Consider the following 17,065-nt stretch of genomic DNA (forward strand, 5'->3'; position numbering starts at 1 on the left):
TGACCAATACAATTTGATTTGAGTTTCTCCCTGTCGCTGGCCCACACTCTCGTACAGTAGATGGCGGTAATGCACCAAAACGTTTGATGCCAACCGCCGATAAACCCCACCAAAGAAGAAGAATAGCAGCTCGAGTCGAGAGCTCAACTCGGAACCGTCTTTCAGTGAATAATAACGTTCTACTCTTTGCTATCAGAGCTATCGTTTTCTTCGAGAAAATACACATTTGTATGCTATAGCTATTAATATGCTTAGGCATATCTTTAGGCTTCAGAAAAGAGACTTCAGACGGACAGCTTTTTTGAGCGCTCTACGAAAAAGAAAAATATACCGGATTCCGAACGTTCGATTCATTCTGTAGCGAAACAATTGGCTTCAATCTATTGTTTGATTCGGGGCGTGTTTTCAACCAAACGGATACAGTTTAGTTTACGTCAGTTGTTTGGAACGTTGGTGATCGTCAACTATCACGACGGGAAATCAATCTGATTAGCAACAGTTGCTGTTGAGCGATTGCTGTCATCTCTGAAACTATTAGGCCTACGTGCATTTCCCGACTATTTTCTGAAGGCTTCAATTCATTGATCAAAAACATCAACCAGTGACGTAAAAAGTTGGTGGAAACAAGATAAGAAACACGTCATCAGACTAAAGGTCCAAATAGGGGATTTCAGAAGTCAGAGCACATGGAATCTACAAAAGCAGGTAAAACGATCATATTCAGCTCAATACGTTTAGAAATATGTATGTGTAGGCCTCTAGCCTTTTTTAGTGTCTACAGTTTAACCGTTTGATTTTTTATAGTGTATTTCATTAGACCGCAACCTAGATGAATTATACAACTTTAACAGGCTACTTGTCAGAATCCTGTTTTTTAAAGTGTTTTGTGATGTTTTGAATTAAAACATAAGACAAATGTATTACAGTGAACTGCTCATGTTATATTTTTCTTACTGTAATGAGCCTTAATGAAAACTGTGTTAAAGTGGGTTAGGAGTGCCATTGAAGGTGTTGTTATTTTAGTATCGGTATGCTGGAACAGTGTTACAGGTCCCTTTTCTCACATGCACGGGTCGTTAGCCATGTGCGACTCTGTATACGATCTCTCTGATTGGCTGAGGAGCGTTGTGACGTATATACTTCCTTCTTGAAATGCTCCCTTGCGTCCTCTGGTTGGTGGAGAAGTGCTGTGACGTAAATATTGCATAATTCTGCCAAAGATAATGCACTGCGAGTTGGTGTGGATACACGTGAAACTGCATGCAGTTATAGGGTTGCAGCAATGTAAACTGACCCAGTTTTCTACCACTGGGTTTCTCGGGAAAACATGTCCGTTCCAGGTAGGGGCGGGTTCCAAAAATGAACTTCGTCAGTCCAGTAAAATTATAATTGATTGACCAAGAGTTTCACAACCTATTCATTATGTAAGTCACCCTTACATTTACATTTACATTTAAGTCATTTAGCAGACGCTCTTATCCAGCGACTTACAAATTGGTGCATTCACCTTATGACGTCCAGTGGAACAGCCACTTTACAATAGTGCATCTAAATCTTTTAGGGGGGTGAGAAGGATTACTTATCCCATCCTAGGTATTCCTAGGATTATTTGGAATGTGTTTGCTATGGGATTTCTTGTGCTTTATGAATGTTGAAAAGAGGGCAGCTGTGGCTATTGAGATTATTTTAGAATTTGCTGAAACTTCTGTAATCAACAAGGGATTTACAGATGATCAACTCATGAACACATCAATTACATTGACTCTGTACCGGTACCCCCTGTATATAGCCCCTCTATTGTTGTTTACTGCTGCTCTTTAATGATTTGTTATTCTTATCGCTTACATTTTGAGGTATTTTCTTAAAACTGCATTGTTGGTTAAGGGCTTGTAAGTAAGCATTTCACTGTAAGGTCTACTACACCTGTTGTATTCGGCGCATGTGAAAAATTACATTTAATTTAGTACCATAAGGGCCACACAACATTTGGCTGGCATTAATCGCTTGCTTCATGAAGCAATCTGGCAATGTTGGCCCTGACCCTGCTTCTTGATTGAATGACGATGAGCTTCCCTCTTGAGCCGTATGTATGTGAGTTGAAGTGTAGCCAGGCTATTCTCCACACACCCTGCTGAAACTGGCATTATGTAACAGGGGTGTTATCTAACCAGAATGTAGGAAGAGAAACAAGGTCAGCCTGATCTGAAAAAAGGGGCGGGTGGTCGGCCTCTCTTCCTGGCTGAGAGCCACTCTGCACAGGGTTTCCAGGTCTAGCTGAAATTTCTTGCCCAAAGACAACTCAAAACCTACCCACAAGGCCTAAAAACTAGCTCAAAAATGTTTTTCTCAGCAAGGGAGCTGCCACATTTAGCCAATAAACCCTTTTCCATAACTTTATCGAGCAAATTAAGAAGGAATCTCAAATTAACTTCTAACAACCTAAGAAGGCCAGCAGCATACTACCCTGCATCCCACTGCTGGCTTGCTTCTGAAGCTAAGCAGGGTTGGTCCTGGATGGGAGACCAGATGCTGCTGGAAGTGGTGTTGGAGAGCCAGTAGGAGGCATCCTTTCCTAGTCTAAAACAAATATCCCATAGCCCCAGGGCAGTCATTGGGAACATTGCCTTGTGTAGGGTGCCATCTTTCGGGTTGGGACGTTAAACAGGTGTCCTGACTCTCTGTGGTCACTAAAGATCCCATGGCCCTTATTGTAAGAGTAGGGGTGTTAACCCAGGTGACCCGGCTAAATTGCCAATCTGGCCTTCATACCATCATAGCCACTTAATCATCCCCGTCTTGGCTCATTCATGGCTCATTAATTCCCCCCAGGTAATTGTGGAGGCCAGGTCATCTGATGCAGCACTCCATCACTCTCCTTCTTGGTCAAATAGCCCTTACACAGCCTGGAAATGTGTTTTGGGTCATTGTCCTGTTGAAAAACAAATGATTGTCCCACTAAGCGTAGTTCAGATGGGATGGTGTTTCGCTGCAGAATGCTCTGGTAGCCATGCTGGTTAAGTGTGCCTTGAATTCTAAATAAATCCCAGACAGTGTCACTTGTAAAGCACCCTCACAACATCACACCTCCTCCTCCATGCTTCACAGTTGGAATCACACCTGCGGAGATCATCCGTTCAGCTACTCTCACCAAAAATCTCAAATTTGGACTAATCAGACTAAAGGACAGAATTCCACCGGTCTGAAGTCCATTGTTCGTGTTTCTTGACCCAAGCTAGTCTCTTCTTCTTGTTGGTGTCCTTTAGTAGTGGTTTCTTTGCAGCAATTCAATCATGACGGCCTGATATACACAGTCTCCTCTGAACAGTTGATGTGGAGATGTCTGTTACTTGAACATTTATTTGGGATGCAATTTCTGAGGCTGGTAACTTTAATGAACTTATCCTCTGCAGCTGAAGTAACTCTGTCTTTATTTCCTGTGGCGGTCCTCATGAGAGCCAGTTTCATCATAGTGCTTGATGTTTTTTGGCAACTTTTAAATTGGGCTATCTGCTGTACACCACCCCTACCTTGTCACTACACAACTGTTTGGCTCAAATGCATTAATAAGGAAATAAATTCCACAAATGAACCTTTAACAAGGCACACCTGTTAATTGAAATGCATTCCAGGTGACTACCTCATGAAGCGGGTTGAGAGAATGCCAGGAGTGTGCAACGCTGTCATCAAGGCAAAGGGTGGCTACTTTGAAAAATGTAAAATATATTTTGATTTGTTTAACATTTTTTTTGGTTGCTATATAATTCCACATGTGTTATTTCATGGTTTTGTAGTACAAATAGAGAAAAACCCTTGAATGAGTAGGTGTCCAAACTTTTGACTGGTGCTGTAAACTGAATAGCAGTCCAAACTATTAGGCCTGAATAGCATCTTTTGCATCTTCCAGGCTGCATTCTTGTAATAAAACGTCAGCTTATTTTTCCTGCAAACACATGCTTGTGAATAATTCCTGATAAATCTTTCCCGGACTAGCTGTCTTGGTTTTCTGATTACTTGATTTTATATTTATATAACACATGGCTACAACAACAATAATAAACAGAAGTTATAGGCTATTTATTAAATCAGTTTGCCACCTCCAGGTAAACCACACAAGTGAAACAAATGTATTTGCATTGGCTACAGTGATTGTCATTTCAACAAATTTGTTTGAAGTGGTAGGCTACAGTAGCCATCATGGGCATAGAAATTAATAGGCTGATTGATGGACAACAGATGCAACTGTATCATTGTCCACATTTTAATGTCAGTTTCATTGTGGATTTTTCCCTATAACAGAAGCTCACAAGGGAGTTCACTTAATTTCCACTCGTCCAGCGCTGGAGACCCAAGAACTGAGCATACGTAAAACCTTTAGCTTGATATGGTTTTCCATAAGCAAAGTCTACATTAGAATGGAGTTTAAACCAATGTCCGAGGAAATTTTTCGAATGGGCTCTAAGTGCCTAAAGTCATTTTCCTGTGCTTTGTCACCGTTATTTTGTGATGAGCATCAGTTGTAACATGTTAATGTTTTCTGGAAAAGGGGTTGGAAATGGGTGTCTCCATAATGACAATCTAAATAACCTGCAACTGGTAAAAGGTTGTCACAACGCATGCTGCTCTGTCTGATCTCACTCCCCAGACTCGGCTGTCTGCTGCAGTGCTCAGTCTCAACACACCCCACCCAAAATATGAATCTTTTTTGGACTATACGATTTCCAGATCCTTCCCTTCGGTCTGCAAAATGTTCCGAAACAACATGAATTCAAATTCCTTTCAAACACTCTCTATTTATAAGGTCATGTAAAATCATTGTTCTTTGTTCAACTTGAACCTCTGCTACCCCAGCAGCCAGCCCTATCCATAGAGATAACAGTATAATATGTGTTCTATTTAATTATATTAAATTATCAGCCTAATCATCATGTCTGTCTCTCCACTAGGGGGTGTAATAGCCTACATCAGCTCCTCCAGCCCTGAGTCATGTCATAGTGACTCAAACGACTGCTACAACTCCTCTTCCCTGCCACACAACTCCTCCCACATCTGTCGCCAGGGCAATGTGGTGGACACGCCCCTAACCACGGCAGGTCTCCCACTGGCCCATACTACAGCAAAGACCAGTGCAAAATGCAGCATTACTAGTGAGTGGTTTCTCTGCTGCTCAATAACTTGAATGTCTATTCAGTTACTATTGCAATACTTGACCCTTGGCTTTGGGTATGATACAATCTGTTGAATTTAATTTAGAGGCATTGCGTCAATGAGTGCTGATGAGATGTTTTGCATCTGGGTTTTGGCAGAAATCAACGGCCTGGTGCTGCTGTGTAAGGTGTGTGGAGATATTGCATCTGGATTCCACTATGGGGTCCATGCCTGTGAGGGCTGCAAGGTGAGAACACAGACCGACACACACACACCTAATCAATGTTGTGCCTCAATGCCATAGTTAAGGTGAGAGAGCAAGGGAAATGACATAATGGGACGGTAGCCTAACAGGGTCAAATCATCGAACTCAGAACGCTTCTGCCTTATTTTTAACCACAGCCTCTCTCTCTCTCCTCTCTTAATGACCTAGTTCTGCTGTCAAAGCACTGTGAACTAGCAAGTCTCCCAACAAACTCTGACTCACTAGTGTGTCCATCTGTCTGTGTGCGTGTAGGGTTTCTTCCGTCGGAGCATCCAGCAGAACATCCAGTATAAGAAGTGCCTGAAGAACGAGAGCTGTGCCATCATGAGGATCAACAGGAACCGCTGCCAGCAGTGTCGCTTCAAGAAGTGTCTGCTGGTCGGCATGTCCAAGGACTGTAAGTTCCTATTACCTTCTATAACTACATCCCCTCTCCTGTCACAATAATACATGGTTTATTACCGTTGTCGTGGGTTACATAAATATGTAGTTGAGAAAAAAGTAGATGAAGGAAAGTATCGGTTTGTTCTATTTTAAACAAGGATTGACAGTATTTGGTCATTATCTGTAGACTAGCAGACCTATCAGCAAAGACCATTTTAATAGGAGGTGTTGGAGGAAATTAAAGCCTGGTGTACACTACACGATTTAGCTGCCCGAGACGAGACAAGTTTTTGAGACCGGAGCCAAAATCCCCATATTGTTGCGTCACCGACGCTCGTTTAATGTGAGCGGGTCAAAGACGCAATCTGAAGGCTACCGGTCTCGTCTTGGAGCAGTCCCAGACATCCCATTATTTTCAAACATGTTTGATTTTATCGCCACAAAATCTGCAATGCTCTTGTAGTGTGAGATGTGAAATTACACGTTTTGAGAACGGTGATTAGTAATTGCCAATGAGAGTTCGCCAGAGAAGAAGCCAGTGAGAAAAGTTGTTTTGCGTCACCCAGAATGTGTGTAGACTCTGTAGCAGGAGCGATAACTAATATTAGTATGTGTTTGTACTTGCCTTTAACCAAAGCCAAAGTGTCAAATTGTTACAGCTCTGAAGTTCACAATCAATGATATTCAATTCAAAATGTTTCCTAGATATTTCAACTCTATATGGCAAGTGTGAATGACTGAACATTTGAGGCTGCTTTGAGCCACAGCTCATAGCTACATTAAATCTAATCACATCATTGTTTTGGCGAGACGGCGTGGTATTGAGAATCCTCACGACAAAGTGGAGAGTCTTGTAGTGTGTGACCACCGTCTGTGCCACATTAAGTGTTAGGATTTTGAAAGTGGTGTAGTGTCCACCCGGGTTAAACCTTGTCTCCTACCTCTTTCCTCTAATAGCTGTGCGTTTCGGCCGCATCCCAAAGCGTGAGAAGCAGCGCATGCTGCTGGAGATGCAGAGTGCCGTGAACAACATGATGAACAACAGCCAGCTACACAGCCAGCTCCACGGCAACACACCCCTCCCCCTGGCCAATCAGCTTCAGGTGCCGGCCTGCCCTGGGGAGCCCCGCCCCCAAGATGTTGACTCTGGTTTAGGCTCATCCTCTTCCTCCACCTCTCCTGCCGCTTCCCCCGGGTCCAACCAATCAGAGGAGCCCAAACATCACCCAGAGTCTGCAGTCGCCATGGATACAAACCGAAGCCCTATATCGGCGTCTCCAAGTGGTTCAGACCGCGGGTCAGAGGATGGGATTGGCTCGGTGACCCGGGCCCACCAGGAGTCCTTCATGTACAATCAGAAGCAAGGTAGCCCCTCCACCCAGTCCCAGGCTGATGCCCAGCCGACCTCCCCGGGGGAGGAGCAACGTGTCAGTGACACTGGAAAGAGGATAGAGGAGAGGAACTGGAACCAGCAGGAGGCCTGGAACCAGAAGAACCAGAACCAGCAGAATGACCTGGCCTCATTCACAGCCACTCAGGCCCACGACCAGGCTCAGGAGAGACCCACCAACACTGGGCCTCAGGGCCCTGACAGGCACCATTGCCAGGGGGATGACACCACCACCCCTAGCCATTGCCCCTACAGCAGAGGTACTCCCACCACCCCCACCCAGAATCACTGTCTCTACAGTAGAGACAGACTGCCCAACAGCTCCCCTAGTGGCTATTTCCCAGCCTACACCCACCATGGAGGCAACAACAGCACTAGCCAGGCCACCTCCAACTCCCATGGAGGATTCACAGGACCACTGTGGAGCGGGGGCAACAGGATGCATCTGGTGAGTCCAAGATGGACAATGACTATATGATATATTATAGTTAATATAATATCTATGCTAATCTATTGTATAATATATTGATTGACGACATTTGTATAACACTCCCCAAATCATAAACTACAAATAATAGAAGTACAAGATTCGATCCCTGTGTAACACCATACTTGATCTCACACCTTCAGATTGTGTTAACATAACACAATGTATATGGGAAACTCAACTTATCCACCATTAAATAAGTATATGAATGATATGTTTCATGTACCTCCTTCTCCCCTCTCCATCCTCAGCTGTGTCCCATGAACACATCTCCCCATGTGAATCCCCATAAGTCAGGCCATGGGATCTGGGAGGAGTTCAGCCACAGTTTCACCCCGGCCGTCAGGGAGGTGGTGGAGTTTGCCAAGCGGATCCCAGGCTTCAGCGACCTCTCCCAACACGACCAGGTCAGCCTGCTCAAGGCTGGTACCTTTGAGGTGAAGACCAGAACACTCACTTGCAGTATATTAAAACCTTTTATTGCATTGTTTTTCTCAGTCTTCCTTCCCTAGGCTCTTCTTTTCTCCTTCTCTCCTCTACTCCTTATCCCCTTTCTCACATGTATGTGAATGAAAACAGTATTAAAATCAAACTGATATGGCTCATGGAAATGCACTTGATCCAGCCAAACGTACCTAGTGTCTGCTGTCACTTCATCAGGTGCTAGTGGTCCGTTTTGCGTCGCTGTTTGATGTGAAAGACCGCACTGTGACATTCCTGGGTGGTACCAAGTACAGCGTGGAGGCGTTACGAGCCATGGGCGCCGGCGACTTCCTGACCTCCATGATGGACTTCAGCGAAAATCTGATGGGGCTCGGCCTTAACGAGGAGGAGATGAGCCTGTTCACCACCGTTGTCCTCATCTCTGCCGGTAGGATCATGACGTGACCTTTTCATTCATATTTCCTGCCCCTTTTTAAATATACAGTGAGGCAAAAAAGTATTTAGTCAGCCACCAATTGTGCAAGTTCTCCCACTTAAAAAGATGAGGCCTGTAATTTTCATCATAGGTACACTTCAACTATTACAGACAAAACGAGAAGAAAAAAATCCAGAAAATCACATTGTAGGATTTTTAATGAATTTATTTGCAAATGATGGTGGAAAATAAGTATTTGGTCACCTACAAACAAGCAAGATTTCTGGCTCTCTCAGACCTGTAACTTCTTTAAGAGGCTCCTCTGTCCTCCACTCGTTACCTGTATTAGTGGCACCTGTTTGAACTTGTTATCAGTATAAAAGACACCTGTCCACAACCTCAAACAGTCACACTCCAAACTCCATTATGGCCAAGACCAAAGAGCTGTCAAAGGACACCAGAAACAAAATTGTAGACCTGCACCAGGCTGGGAAGACTGAATCTGCAATAGTAAGCAGCTTGGTTTGAAGAAGTCAACTGTGGGAGCAATTATTAGGAAATGGAAGGCATACAAGACCACTGATAATCTCCCTCGATCTGGGGCTCCACGCAAGATCTCACCCCGTGGGGTCAAAATGATCACAAGAACGGTGAGCAAAAATCCCAGAACCACACGGGGGGACCTAGTGAATGACCTGCAGAGAGCTGGGACCAAAGTAACAAAGCCTACCATCAGTAACACACTACGCCGCCAGGGACTCAAATCCTGCAGTGCCAGACGTGTCCCCCTGCTTAAGCCAGTACATGTCCAGGCCTGTCTGAAGTTTGCTAGAGAGCATTTGGATGATCCAGAAGAAGATTGGTAGAATGTCATATGGTCAGATGAAACCAAAATATAACTTTTTGGTAAAAACTCAACTCGTCATGTTTGGAGGACAAAGAATGCTGAGTTGCATCCAAAGAACACCATACCTACTGTGAAGCATGTGGGTGGAAACATCATGCTTTGGGGCTGTTTTTCTGCAAAGGGACCAGGACGACTGATCCGTGTAAAGGAAAGAATGAATGGGGCCATGTATCGTGAGATTTTGAGTGAAAACCTTCCATCTGCAAGGGCTTTGAAGATGAAACGTGGCTGGGTCTTTCAGCATGACAATGATCCCAAACACACCGCCCGGGCAACGAAGGAGTAGCTTCATAAGAAGCTTTTCAATGTCCTGGAGTGGCCTAGCCAGTCTCCAGATCTCAACCCCATAGAAAATCTTTGGAGGGAGTTGAAAGTCCGTGTTGCCCAGCAACAGCCCCAAATCATCACTGCTCTCATCTTTACTAGGTGCTGTTCTTCCACTAACCTCATTGCAACTCCCCTCCAAGTCTCCGACCACTACCTTGTATCCTTTTCCCTCTCGCTCTCATCCAACACTTCCCACACTGCCCCTACTCGGATGGTATCGCGCCGTCCCAACCTTCGCTCTCTCTCCCCCGAATCCTATCATCTCTTCCCTCTGCTCAAACCTTCTCCAACCTATCTCCTGATTCTGCCTCCTCAACCCTCCTCTCCTGCCTTTCTGCATCCTTTGACTCTTTATGTCCCCTATCCTCCAGGCCGGCTCGGTCCTCCCCTCCCGCTCCATGGCTCGACGACTCATTGCGAGCTCACAGAACAAGGCTCCGGGCAGCCGAGCGGAAATGGAGAAAACTTCCCTTGGCATCCTTTCACTTGACATTTTCCTCCTCTGTCTCTGCTGCTAAAGCCACTTTCTATTTTCCAAGCATCTGCCTCTAACCCTAATCTTTGCCACCTTCTCCTCCCTCCTGAATCCTCCTCCCCCCTCCTCCCTCTCTGCAGATGACTTCATTTTGAAAAAAGGTCCTACAATGTGATCAAACGACACCGCTTTCTGCTCACACTGCCCTTTGCTCTGACCTCTTTCTCCCCTTTTGATGAAATCTGTCTTGTGAGTTGAACAACCTGCGCGCTTGACCCTATCCCCTCCTCTCTTCTCCAGACCATTTCCGGAACCTTCTCCCTTACCTCACCTTCATCAACTCATCCCTGACCGCTGGCTACGTCCCTTCCGTCTTCAAGAGAGCAGAGTTGCACCCCTTCTGAAAAAACCTACACTGATCCCTCCGATGTCATCAATTACAGACCAGTATCCCTTCTTTCTTTTCTCTCCAAAACTCTTGAACGTGCTCCTTGGCCAGCTCTCCCGCTATCTCTCTCAGAATGACCTTATCCAAATCAGTCAGGTTTCAAGACTAGTCATTCAACTGAGACTGCTCTTCTCTGTATCACGGAGGCGCTCCGCACTGCTAAAGCTAACTCTCTCTCCTCTGCTCTCATCCTTCTAGACCTATCGGCTATACTGTGAACCATCAGATCCTCCTTCCACCCTCTCCGAGTTGGGCATCTCCGGCTATTGCGTCCTACCTGACAGGTCGCTCCTACCAGGTGGCGTGGCGAGAATCGGCTCCTCACCACGTGCTCTCACCACTGGTGTCCCCCAGAATGGTTCTAATTCTCGCTATAACCAAGTCACTTGGCTCTGTCATAACCTCACATGGTCTCTCCTATCATTGCTATGCAGACGTTAATCTTCTCCTTTCCCCCTTCTGATGACCAGGTGGCGAATCACATCTCTGCATGTCTGGCAGACATATCAGTGTGGATGACGGATCACCACCTCAAGCTGAACCTCGGCAAGACGGAGCTGCTCTTCCTCCCGGGGAAGGACTGCCCGTTCCATGATCTCGCCAGGTTGACAACTCCATTGTGTCCTCCTCCCAGAGCGCTAAGAACCTTGGCGTGATCCTGGACAACACCCTGTCGTTCTCAACTAACATCAAGGCGGTGGCCCGTTCCTGTAGGTTCATGCTCTACAACATCCGCAGAGTACGACCCTGCCTCACACAGGAAGCGGCGCAGGTCCTAATCCAGGCACTTGTCATCTCCCGTCTGGATTACTGCAACTCGCTGTTGGCTGGGCTCCCTGCCTGTGCCATTAAACCCCTACAACTCATCCAGAACGCTGCAGCCCGTCTGGTGTTCAACCTTCCCAAGTTCTCTCACGCACCCTGCTCCTCCGCTCTCTCCACTGGCTTCCAGTTGAAGCTCGCATCCGCTACAAGACCATGGTGCTTGCCTGGACCTGTGGGGGAACGGCACCTCAGTACCTCCAGGCTCTGATCAGGCCCTACACCCAAACAAGGGCACTGCGTTCATCCATTTACCTACCACTGAGGAAGTACAGTTCCCGCTCAGCCCAGTCAAAACTGTTCGCTGCTCTGGCCCCCAATGGTGGAACAAACTCCCCACGACGCCAGGACAGCGGAGTCAATCACCACCTTCCGGAGACACCTGAAATCCCACCTCTTTAAGGAATACCTAGGATAGGATAAAGTAATCCTTCTCACCCCCCCCTTAAAAGATTTAGATGCACTATTGTAAAGTGGCTGTTCCACTGGATGTCATAAGGTGAATGCACCAATTTGTAAGTCGCTCTGGATAAGAGCGTCTGCTAAATGACTTAAATGTAATGTAAATGTCTCTAGAGGAGATCTGCATGGAGGAATGGGCCAAAATACCAGCAACAGTGTGTGAAAACCTTGTGAAGACTTACAGAAAACGTTTGACCTCTGTCATTGCCAACAAAGGGTATATAACAAGGTATTGAGAAACTTTTGTTATTGACCAAATACTTATTTTCCACCATAATTTGCAAATAAATTCATTAAAAATCCTACAATGTGATTTTCTGGATTTTTTTCTCATTTTGTCTGTCATAGTTGAAGTGTACCTATGATGAAAATTACAGGCCTCTCATCCTTTTAAGTGGGAGAACTTGCACAATTGGTGGTTGACTAAATAGTTTTTTTGCCCCACTACTTTCTTCTAGACTATAAACACTATATCCTATAGAAACAGACTTAATACTGTGAGTTATGGTACTGTATGGCTCCTTACCAAGAGATTAGTGTAACTATCTAAAGTATGTTTGTTGTTTGAAAGCATGCATTGTATTATAGTGAATGTTTCCTTCCTCACTAACATCTTCTATCCAGCTTCCTGTCATAGAGCCATACATCTGTGAATGGTAATCAGAGAAAAGTATAGGAACCAAGTCTAATAAAGTTCTACTGGGTTTTTTGTGTTCTAGATCGCTCAGGGATTGAGAATGTGAACTCTGTGGAGGCGCTTCAGGATACTCTGATACGGCACCTGAAGGGCCTCGTCACTAAGAACCACACCAACGAGTCGGCCATATTCACCAAGCTGCTCCTCAGACTGCCCGAACTGCGCTCCCTTAATAACATGCACTCTGAGCAGCTGCTGGCCTTCAAGATCCATCACTAGACCAGAACCAAGTTCTGAACCTGGGGAGTATTCATTAGGCACCAAATGGAACATTTACTGAGATGGGGAGGTAACACATGAACTTGCCCAATAATAAATGCTTGTTTTTTTCCCCCGTTGCCAAACCTTTTGCTATGGTGTGCCCTAATGAATATGACCATGGACATTGGGTCTGAGGCCTGTGGTTGTGGACCACAAAGCCCATTTCTCCACCCACCCTGACACACCTCGACCATCTACACTAATGAACTATGAACCCTGCCTGACCTCCAAGAGAACCCTCATCACGCCCCTCACTTCACGTGATCATTTCCCTTCACAAACAAGTTGAAGTAGTCAGCAAATGTGTCAAGATCAAAGGGGAGGGAGGGGAAATACTTAAGACTTCAAAGTTATCGTACTGTAAGGCTGAAAGGCTTCTGTTGTAAAAACCATGAATGCACACGTTCAGACACAAGCGGAAGATATTATGTTTCTTTGTCTTGTTCCTGTGTCCATGTTGTGTTGTGTAGGAAGTTTGCAACTGTACAACCCTTAGAGAAGAACCTTTTATATCTTTTATTTTTGCATATTTTTGGTGCAATATGATATGTGATTTGTTTATTTACACTTTTCGTTTAGGTCTTACACAATGGCTCTCCAACCCTGTTCCCGGAGAGCTACCACCTTGTAGGTCTTTGCTCCAACCCTGTTTCTGGAGAGCTACGATCCTGTAGGTTTTTGCTCCAACCCTGTTCCTGCAGAGCTACGATCCTGTAGGTTTTTGCTCCAACCCTGTTCCTGGAGAGCTACCACCCTGTAGGTTTTTGCTCCAACCCTCTTCCTGTAGAGCTACCACCCTGTAGGTCTTTGCTCCAACCCTGTTCCTGGAGAGCTACCACCCTGTAGGTCTTTGCTCCAACCCTCTTCCTGGAGAGCTACCACCCTGTAGGTCTTTGCTCCAACCCTCTTCCTGGAGAGCTACCACCCTGTAGGTCTTTGCTCCAACCCTGTTCCTGGAGAGCTACGATCCTGTAGGTTTTTGCTCCAACCCTGTTCCTGGAGAGCTACGATCCTGTAGGTTTTTGCTCCAACCCTGTTCCTGGAGAGCTACGATCCTGTAGGTTTTTGCTCCAACCCTGTTCCTGGAGAGCTACCACCCTGTAGGTTTTTGCTCCAACCCTCTTCCCGGAGAGCTACCACCCTGTAGGTTTTTGCTCCAACCCTCTTCCTGGAGAGCTACCACCCTGTAGGTTTTTGCTTCAACCCTCTTCCTGGAGAGCTACCACCCTGTAGGTTTTTGCTCCAACCCTCTTCCTGGAGAGCTACCACCCTGTAGGTTTTTGCTCCATCCCTCTTCCTGGAGAGCTAGCACCCTGTAGGTTTTTGCTCCAACCCTCTTCCTGGAGAGCTAGCACCCTGTAGGTTTTTGCTCCAACCCTCTTCCTGGAGAGTGACCACCCTGTAGGTTTTTGCTCTAACCCAACCCTAATCAAGCACACTTGATTCTAATAATTAGCTGGTTGATAAGGTGAATCAGGTTAAGTACAACTGTGGTTGGAGTGAAAACCTACAGGAAGGTAGCTTTCTAAGAACAGGGTTAGAGAGCTTTGTTCTACACCTTGGGTGTATTTAAAATAAACATGTATATATTTATAATTGTAGGCAGACTAATCTAGAAGAATGTTGTGCTTATTGCCTGAAATGACAGGGTGATTCTAAAGGGGGTTAGGGCTCGTTAATTAAACTCCAAACCATCTAGTTGAAAGTAAACTGACAATGAATGAATGACTACAGAGGTTTGTTTCCTCTCTAAACTATAGGTGTTGAATGACATTAAGGGGGATGTTGTAAAAGCATAGATGGACGTATGTAATCAGGGTAACCGCTGCTGCGTTACCTCTGTCTCGGTGTGGCCCGATCTAGTCACCTGAGGAAGGGCTTTGATTGAATGTTTATTTGTATAGAGGAATCTCTTATTTCAAGCTTACAGTTTCAGCTGATGGTGCTGTGTGTGTTACACGCATATAGGAGGTTTGTTGTAAATTATGTTCTTGTAAATTATCATGTTCTTGTAAGGTTATGAACTAACTGAAGTCCATCATTGACAAACACGGTCCAGTCACTTAATTATTATAGTGTATGGTAATAGACCGCATTTGTATGATATGAGTGCAAATGGAGAGGAAATGAAATGCATTGAGGTTATTCGAACTGACAAAGGTTAACGTTGGTAACCAATAAAACCTATCGACTCAACACAACTCTGCTTGAAGACATTTTAGTTGTTATTTCCATGTCAAAAGGATAAAATTGTTATTGTCATTTTGGGGGGTGCACATTTTTAGGTGACAGTTTCGGTAAAAAAAAAGATCCAATTAAACTGCGCTATTTGATTTTACAGAAACTACTTTGAGTGCTAATTATGCATATTTGTTAACTGTGTTTAATTTGTTTCATGAAAATGTTTTTTGCACACATTGATATCGTGTCTAAGCCCATTTGGAAATAAATAATCTATACAAAAAATAGCATTATTAATAAATGCATGTAGGCTATGCACAATTGTCGTGCTTCTGTGGGGACGGTGTTTGTGGGAAGGGAGAGAAATGTACAAATGTTGTTTTGTCATTCCGTTGGACTCCGCCACCAGCAATTCTTATACTACTGTCTCAAATGTTTCAACAGAGGACCACTTAACTTGAATAGACATGCTTTTGTCCTCTACCATACTTTTCAAACCTGTACATAGACTACAGATATAGTTATGATGTGCTGTAAATAGGTAGATTCTATTCAAATACAGTATGATGGTAATATTACATAACAGATTGTAATCTCCTTTTAGAAATAACACCAAGAGACTAAGGGCTGTAATCAATTGAGCTGCAGGCATTCCATATGATAATGTCCGTTATGCCGTTGATTGATCAATGATTTCAAACCCTTCATTTCTCTCTCCTTCCTGCTCTTCATCTTCCATCCTCCTCCGTGCTTCTGTTCTGCCAATCGTGTGCATCGCTGACCTACCTTGTCAGTCTCTGTTTTCTCTCTGAAAGCATTGCAGTATGCAATATATTATTTACATATAGAAATCTATCTGTATACAGTGTTAGTCATTTCTTTTCAGCAGGCTTTTCCATTTTCCAAGCATGATTAGGCCACTGAGAACCAGTAACACAGGCAACAATTACTCAGGTTAAATCGCACTGCTATTTAGAACTCCACTTGACAAGGTTCCAAACGTCTTCCATTTAAGAATGATGGAGGCTACTTTGTTCTTGGGGCCCTTCAAGGCTGCAAAGATATTTTGGTACCCTTCCCCAGATCTGTGCCTCGACGCAATCATGTCTCGGAGCTCTACAGACAATTCCTTCGACCTCATGGCTTGGTTATTGCTCTGGCATGCACTGTCAACTGTGGGACCTTATATAGACAGGTGTGTGCATTTACAAATCATGTCCAATCAATTGAATTTAACACAGGTGGACTCCAAGTTGTAGAAACGCCTGAAGGATGATCAATGGAAACAGAATGCACCTGAGCTAAATTTCAAGTCTCATCTCAAAGGGTCTGAATACTTATGTAAATAAGGCATTTCTGTTTTCTTTTTGCAAAAATGTATAACCTATTTTCGCTTTGTCGTTATAGGGTATTGTGTTTAGATTGCTGAGGAAAAACATGTATTTAATCCATTTAAGAATAAGGCTGTAATTTATCAAAATGTAGAAAAAGTCAAGGGGTCTGAATACTTTATGATGCCACAAACCTGTAGGCACGTACAAAACCAGTTCTACATGATGCCAATGTTAAGCAAGCATTTCCCCCAAAGTATTCAAGTCCTCAATAATACACTGCTAAAAAAAATAAAGGGAACACTAAAATAACACATCCTAGATCTGAATGAATGAAATATTCTTATTAAATACTTTTTTCTTTACATAGTTGAATGTGCTGACAACAATGGAAATCAAATGTATCAACCCATGGAGGTCTGGATTTGGAGTCACACTCAAAATTCAAGTGGAAAACCACACTACAGGCTGATCCAACTTTGTAATGTCCTTAAAACAAGTCAAAATGAGGCTCAGTAGTGTGTGTGGCCTCCACGTGCCTGTATGACCTCCCTACAACGCCTGGGCATGGTCCTGATGAGGTGACGGATGGTCTCCTGAGGGATCTCCTCCCAGACCTGGACT

At 44.5% G+C, this 17,065-nt stretch overlaps 1 protein-coding gene and 1 long non-coding RNA gene across 42 annotated transcripts in view; one reads left to right on the plus strand and one right to left on the minus strand.

Moving 5' to 3' along the window:
• The window catches only part of LOC127909882 (uncharacterized), a 92,143-nt gene that overhangs the window by 6,918 nt on the left and 68,160 nt on the right, over positions 1–17,065 (minus strand). The window lies entirely within an intron of this gene.
• On the plus strand, positions 88–15,397 carry LOC118399499 (nuclear receptor subfamily 1 group D member 2-like). 41 transcript variants are annotated; one of them, XR_008072712.1, is made up of 12 exons: positions 88–705; positions 3,630–3,713; positions 4,944–5,144; positions 5,304–5,392; positions 5,663–5,807; positions 6,752–7,632; positions 7,923–8,108; positions 8,332–8,542; positions 12,691–13,990; positions 14,077–14,119; positions 14,163–14,205; positions 14,249–15,397. XR_008072712.1 is itself a non-coding variant. In XM_035795628.2 (8 exons), exons 1-8 carry the CDS (start codon positions 687–689, stop codon positions 12,885–12,887), a joined length of 1,929 nt encoding a protein of 642 aa, XP_035651521.1. In that variant the 5' UTR covers positions 92–686; the 3' UTR covers positions 12,888–15,397. The 41 variants fall into 41 exon arrangements, 1 of the variants encoding a protein (XP_035651521.1); XR_008072717.1 differs by having other exon boundaries at positions 14,292–15,397; XR_008072722.1 differs by having other exon boundaries at positions 12,691–13,947.

The sequence above is a fragment of the Oncorhynchus keta genome, chromosome 20, assembly GCF_023373465.1.
Source record: "Oncorhynchus keta strain PuntledgeMale-10-30-2019 chromosome 20, Oket_V2, whole genome shotgun sequence".
In the NCBI taxonomy this organism is placed as follows: domain Eukaryota; kingdom Metazoa; phylum Chordata; class Actinopteri; order Salmoniformes; family Salmonidae; genus Oncorhynchus; species Oncorhynchus keta.

Bases quoted from the DNA above. Each gene is read 5' to 3' on its own strand.
- LOC118399499 (XM_035795628.2), top strand. The intron at 7,633-7,922 runs GTGAGTCCAAGA...CTCCATCCTCAG, and splicing joins GGGGCAACAGGATGCATCTG to CTGTGTCCCATGAACACATC. The intron at 8,109-8,331 runs GTGAAGACCAGA...TCACTTCATCAG, and splicing joins TCAAGGCTGGTACCTTTGAG to GTGCTAGTGGTCCGTTTTGC.